The 7,454-nt window shown below is 34.0% G+C and overlaps 1 protein-coding gene across 1 annotated transcript; it reads left to right on the plus strand.

The window, feature by feature from the left end:
• Positions 1 to 3,554: 3,554 nt before the first annotated feature.
• On the plus strand, positions 3,555 to 3,899 carry LOC136797258 (uncharacterized). The gene has a single exon (XM_067053328.1). It carries the CDS (start codon positions 3,555 to 3,557, stop codon positions 3,897 to 3,899), a length of 345 nt encoding a protein of 114 aa, XP_066909429.1.
• Positions 3,900 to 7,454: the final 3,555 nt, after the last annotated feature.

A 7,454-nucleotide genomic window follows, 5' to 3' on the forward strand; every position in this document is an offset into this window, starting at 1 on the left:
TCTATATGTTCAACTAATCGGTTTGATAACTGTTGGCGTTATTATACTATTAATGTTTTGTTCTTTGGCTTTACGGGTCATATATTACTAAAGTATATGTTGCCCTTATGTCAGATTTACATATTTTAACTTTTTTTAATTATAACAGTAAAATAATAAATTAAATAAAGAAAAAAAATTAATTCATTGACATCCTCTTATTTCTAAATCAGTTGGGTAAGTAAGCCTTATTACTTTGGTATTTTAACAATAAATAATAATTTTAAGAGTTTATAGAAACCTCTAACGAATAACTGTTCACAGGAGTTGAATAATAGAAAATTCTTGAAACAAATAAAATTAAACAAAGAAATAAAATGTTGTGTGATATTGTTATATTATTGAAATTATATTCATTTAAAAACAGTAAATAAACCATGCTGAGATTATAACATTAATGAGTCTGGTGATTTTTTATTAAAATTGTTAACATACAAAAAAATCATCTTAACCGAACCAAGATTTACAAGGATACGGCATATTTTATATCGATGTTTTAAAAGTAGGTAATTTCAAGTTTTCTTGCGCAAGTCTCGCACTAAATCAGTTGATTTTTTCACTGTTTACAGTTAGATTTTTAGTTTTTAGTTTTAAATGCAAAATCCAATACCAGTTATTTGGATGTTTTATGATTTAATATAAAATATTTTTTTTTCTTTATTTATTGATTCGCACCTGTCTTCAGATTGAAGACGACTAACAAATGTGATATCTTGCTAAATAACAAAAAAATGACCTGATAAAGGCCGGTACCCATTGGTACTTTCTCCTAGCTCGATTTCATTTGTTAACCAACGAGATCCCTCATCCAGCTCCTTTTTAGTCTTCGGTACGTATTGTCGGAAATGTTCGTGGTAGCCATATCTTGTGCTAGTCAATTAGTGTGGTGGTAGAGTTGCCATGAAATGTATTGTATAATGTTTTAATGTGGTGTTGTACAGTAGGTATGTGTAGGGCCATTTTTAGCTGAGGAAGTTAAGGGACTGCATCACGCCTACTGCGGTAAAGGTTTGAGTCCGGCCTGAGGGATGGACTTTTTAATTTATGTGGTGGTCCCACGAAATGAAAACTTCATCCTCCACCATGGTTGGAATAGGATAGTTACCTCTAGATAACTCCTCTCCCTCCCCGTTTATCAGAAATGTCTAGGAGGGGGATCATAAAAAAAAAAAAAAAAAAAAAAAGGTAGTTATGTTTAAGTCTGTGTGCGCTGTTCTGTTACCGAGGTACCTTAGAGAACGCGTAATCTGACGTAGTAATTCTTATTGAAATGTTTGTAGTCCTGTATATTTGTATAGCATATGTTCATATTGGTTTAAGTAAGTGTAAGTGTGTAGCCGTAGTTTCAATTTTAGGGCGGGTGGTGTGTAAAATAGTGAGTAAAGGATCAGTCATATTCAAAATATAATTTAAGAATTGAAATTTTTACTATGATAATAGTTTAAACTAACCGAGCGAAAAAAACAAAACAACTCAAATAAATGAATGGTAGTTATTAAAGTGCGGTAGAGTCACGCTATAACGTGGATTCAAATATAACACGGACCTAGGCCCTCTCTCTCCCGGTTCCAATTTCAGATCAGTCTTCAGATAGGATGATACTAATATGCGTGTGTATTTTTTTAATTTTATTTGGTTTCCTCACAATGCAGAAGATAAATTATGAATTACGTACAGACTTACTTTTTACTTTACTTCGATAATAACTTTTTAAAATTTTATTTTCATAGGCTAAAAAATAAATTGAATCATATTGAGATAAGTATAAATTCTCCTCCTCCCTCCCCCCGGTATTGCACATTTACCAACACATTTTAAAAAAACGTTTTTATTTTCGTGTTTTTCTTTCTATTCAATTAAGGTAAATATTTTCAACCATGAATATTGAAGCTGGTCCATCAAAAAGAAAGTCTGAACGTAAAAATGGAACAAATGCCAAGAAAAAAAGAGAAAACCTAGTGCCTAAGAATTTATCCTTTGATTCCGATGTGTTGGCTGAGATTTTAGAAATAAATAGCGACGATGATTTTAGTAGATCTGACAGCGACAAAAATTATTCATCATCTGGTTCAAACAGTGATAGCGACCAAGAAGTAAGGATTTCTTACAATAATAATCTCATTCCCGAAGATGTATTGCCACAAACACCTCAACAACCCTCATCTACAGTTACTCCACCACTAGTTCGCCCAACTTCGACGCAAGATAGCTCGAGGTCCACGGACAGTTCCTGCTTAAAAACTATACAGTATTACGTTCTGTAAATTGGAAATGCCTAAAACATCTAATCCAATTGATTACTTTACTCTAATTTTCGATGATCCTTTCATAGAATTTATAGTCAACCAGGAGTAAAAGAATTTAGCAGAATAATAACATGTAGAGACCTCACTACAGAGGAATTCAAAACATTCCTTGGTCTGCTTTTACATACAGTAACAATTCAAATGAACAGACTCCAGGAATATTGGACAAAACATTGGCTATTTAATTTACATTTTTTTTTTCCTATATGCCAAGAAATAGGTTCTTGCTAATTCTTAGATCCAATAAAATTGAATCCGATCCTTTGCATAAAATGAGATCTATTATGACCATTTTAACAATAAAATGTCAACTATATATTCACCAGGGAAATAATTATATTTGGAAGAATCAATGGTTCTTAGGCGTAGAAGGTTGTTTATTCGCCAATATGTCAAGGGCAAACGCTATAAAAACGGAATTAAACTATGAACCTGACAGTATAGTTATAAATTTTCAAACTTATGGTGGCTCAGGAAATGAGACTGGTGGAAACGGACACAATACTAAAGTAATATTAAAATTATTGGAAGAGAGGCTGGACCAGGGAGAGTATGCGCCGCAAGACTCGTTGTAGACATGTGTCAGTGCCATCAGAAGATGTCTGGAATAGGACAACTTCTACAAGGGACGTTAGGAAAAGCTAAATGCAGCATACGATCAGCGATTTCTTCTGAATCGGAGACAGAACTCCAAGTTCAGCCCATCGTAGTTTCCCGCATAACAGGCGAACTACCTCACACTTTGTTATCTCCTTCAATCAGAGATCTTTACAAGTTCTACATTCTTGCTGACGAAGATTTTTGGAAACCCAGCGCTGTAGACTTTCTTGTAGGTGGTGACTTGTTTTATGACATCATGACAGGACGATCAATAAGAATAGTCAATGACGCACCTCACAGCAAACTTCAGAATCAAAAGAAACACTCAGTTTACTGGCACAATCCACTGAGAAAATGAAAGATGTAATATCAAAGTTTTGGGATCTGAAATAAGTTCCACGGCAACCGATAGTTTCGGAAGAGGAGAAGTTTTGTGAAGATTATTTTAACGCAACCCATCAGAGACAAAGTTGTGGACGCTATGTTGTCTCCTTACCAGTTAAATCTTCCATCACAACTCTGGTTAACAAGCTTTGAGTCGTCTTTTAAACCTTGATTTTAACCTGGCTAAGAACAAACAAAGCAATAAAAAGGGAATATTGTGAGTTTATGCGGGAGTATCTCACATTAGACCATATGAAAATTGCTTCTCCTGGCACATCTGCTTACATCATACCTCACCATCCTGTTTTCAAGTTTCATAATGGTGTAAATAAACTTAGAGTAGTCTTCGATCCTTCCTGTCATTCCAATTCCGGTTCACTTAATGATCACATGTATGGTGGACCGAAGTTACAATTAGAAATAAGTAATGTTCTATCTAGCTGTCGGGCAGCACACCAGTATGTGTTTACTGCCGATATAGTGAAGGTGTATCGACAGATCACAGTAAACCATATTGACCGCAAGTACCAGCCTATTCTTTGGAAGCTCGACCCCACTGATGAGTTGTAGGAATTCGAACTATGTACCGTCACTTATGGAGAAAAGGCACCCGCGTTTCATGCTCTAAAATTAATTAAACAGCTAGTTCAAGACGAAGGAATTCACCATACACTAGCATCAAAAGTCCTGCTGTAAGACGTATATGTTGATGATGCACTACTGGTTCTTCTCTGTCTACCTATCTCAGATGCTATTGCGCTCAAGCAGGACATAATCGCCTTATTAGGTAAGGCTGGATTTAAGCTCAGCAAATAGTCCAGCAATTGTTCAGAGCAGTTAGATAATATCAGCGATTCGGAGCTAGGGAATTCCAATGTCCCATGGATTGACGAAGCGGGGCCTAAAATAAAAGTATTAGGAATACAATGGGATTCCAAAAGGGATGCTTTCAGCTACAATTTAGTTGTTCCGCCATGGAACCCTACTAAGAGAGCGATCTTATCCACTATCGCCCATATTTAAGACCCCTTAGGGTTCCTTTCTTCTGTCTAATTCTACGGCAAGATTATTCTACAGAGAATGTGGTTGAAAAAGATAGGGTGGGACGATAACGCACTCCCTGAAATATGCAACAAATGGCGTATTTTTCTTGAATAGCTCCACTGCATGAGCCAAATTAGTATACCCAGATATTTCTCTTGTGAAACAATATCTTCGCACAAAATGATTGGTTTCAATGATGCCTCTGAAAAGGGATACTCGGGCAGTACTTTATTTGATGTCGATGACAGTCTACATGGACAATTTTTACAATTATTATAATCTGGCAGTGGAACTTTTAAATAAAAACACATACTGCACTGGTACATTAAATAAGTCGAGGACTGGTACTCCATCTGACCTGGACACTGTCAACCTAAAAAAAAGGGGAAAACAAATCCCTTTTTTTTTTTTTTTCCCTTTTCTGAACGGTGTCCACTAAGGAAAATGGAAGAACAAAGGTCACATTTTATACATTTCAACAGAGTTTGACGATGGACTCTAACCGGTCACAAATAAAATATAGCAAACTTAAGCCTAAGAGTATTAATAATTATAATAAATTCATGTCTGAAGCAGACATACAACATCAGATGCAATCATACCATCCATGCAATAGAAAAACGCACTAGAAAAAAGTGGTAAAGAATCCACAGGGATTGTAAGAAATGCAGAAAGAAGAAAATTCGTAAAGCCACTATGTATCAGTGCAAGATGCAAGATGTGTGAAAGCAACTCTGGTTATTGTTGAATGTTTTTTCGAATGCCATTAAAATTATCACAATTATTTTTTATGTTTCAATTTTATTATTCATATATCTCTATAATCTTTGGCATATAACTACCTAGAAATCCATGTAAATTTGTTTAAAAAATAACCTTGTTTTTTTATAAGTATTTCGTTTTTCAAAATTATTATTGTTATACGATATTAGCCATTACATCACACTTTGCGACGATTTGTGCTAATTGACAGAAATTATATAAATAAAATATTCGCACAATTATTGTTTTGTACTCATTAATAATATTATTTTTAACAATCGTTTGTTATTTACTTCTTGTCTTCGTTTTTCTACGAACAATCGAATCTACGAAATCTAAGTTTTGTATTAATTGTTTCTGTTTTTGTAATGTGTTGATCTTTATTCCGTAATTATATAGTTGCAATAAATTTTGAAAGGTATAAATGGGCCAATATACCACAAAAAAATAAATTTACAAAAAATGAATTTAATTGGTAATAAAGGCTTATTACAACTGGAAACAAGAAAACAAATCACGCATTTTTTTTTTTAAGGCAGCGAACGTGTTAAACAGTAATTTTTAGAAGCTCCATCCACTAATATGTAACTAAAATCAATAAAGTAACGTAAGTGAAGTTTATATGCTAAACCATCAATACATTGTTCTCAGAAAAAAATGGGCGAAAACTTGCACACGCCACGGTTGCAGACTAAACACGAAAAAACAACAAAGGATGATTCGTTAAAGGAGCTGTGTGGTGTACTTGTGACAGACAATATCAATGTATTATTCAATTGGGGTTTGCATGAGCTAGGACAAGATTTATTAGTGACCAAATTACACAAAGTAAATAATCAGTTATTGACTTGATGTCGTTCTACTCCAAACAGAGAACTAACAATCAACGAACAGATAATACAGACCAAGAGACATCTCACATACCTTGGCATGAAACTAGAACGGCCATCTCAATCTACATTTAATTATATCACTTGGAAACCTTCAAGTACCATTGGTAGAAAATGAAAGTATTTATTTTTAATTATGTTTTTCTCATGTAATGCAATTTATTAATCATATTTTGTTTTCTGTTTTAGAGAGATCAGTTCGGGGGAAAAAAATGCCGTACATTTTGCTGTTCACAGTTAGAAATAACTTTTGATCTTCTAAATCTAAAAATTTAATTTCACTTAATAAAGATTAAGACAATTAATCCATAGTATAGTAGATTGTGAATCTCTTCTTAGAATATCTGTTTGGAGGAAATTTCGAAGTATTTGAACTCAACAAAAAATGCATCAAATATTTTAATTATCAATTTCCTATAGATTGTATAAGGATGTAATGAAAAAATATCTAAAGTTTTTTTAGTTTTTTTGTTTTTCTTGTTAAGGTAAACTTTATTGTTATTCTCAATTAACAGACCTTGGACAAATAATTGTCATTCGAACGAACATTTGAAAAATTTCTGATACATAATTTACGAATCATTCAAAAACTAAATAAGAATTTTACTGAGACATCTGCGCAACATACTGCTGTGTACGGGGCTCAGCGGTTCTAAGGCTGACCAGGGGTTTCCCGAACACATTTATATATTCATGTATTTATATTTATATATCTATTTATTTGTAGTATGTATCTCTGTCGGATCCTGATGGGAACCGACTGAAAATGTATGCAATATATTTAACTCAAGCCTTATATACCATAGAAACCCCTTGCTATGGCATGAATATTTGTAATTAATTCCTTGCAAAAAATCCCGTTCCTCTCCAACGGTGTCGCGTTTATCAATTTACTATGCTATTATTATGAGGTGGCATGCAAGGATTCTTAATTATAAAGTCTTAGTTGAATTATTTTATATCTACACTCATATATACATGAGCAAGAATAATATTATGAGAGAGCATGGTAGGTCTATTTCTTTAAACTTTAGTTATTATACCTATTATGAATTAAGAAGTACCAGTTGGGATCTTTGTTATTTTTATTGACTCTTAAGTTTATCGATTCTATCATTACCATTCAAAATACAACTGAAAGGTCTTGTCTTGGTGCGTAGGTCAGGCTTGGCGGTAGGGTCCGCCCCTCTTTCCGTTCTTGATCCGCTGCCGGCTCTGACTTGGCCGTGGGGCTCTCTCCTCCTTGATCCTCTCGACCTGTGACTTCCTCCTACTCTCCCCAACTGATCTTCAACTGCCTTCTTCTCTTCAACTCACTCATCCTCGTCTCTCTCAAGACTGCTCATCGACTACCTTCTTCTCTCCAAATGATACCTCTTATTTTTATTTTCAAAACCTCTTTATTATTTTAATATAATTACAAAATACA

The sequence above is a fragment of the Halyomorpha halys genome, unplaced genomic scaffold, assembly GCF_000696795.3.
Source record: "Halyomorpha halys isolate HHAL.00 unplaced genomic scaffold, Hhal_1.1 Scaffold878.1, whole genome shotgun sequence".
Classification (NCBI taxonomy): Eukaryota; Metazoa; Arthropoda; class Insecta; order Hemiptera; family Pentatomidae; genus Halyomorpha; species Halyomorpha halys.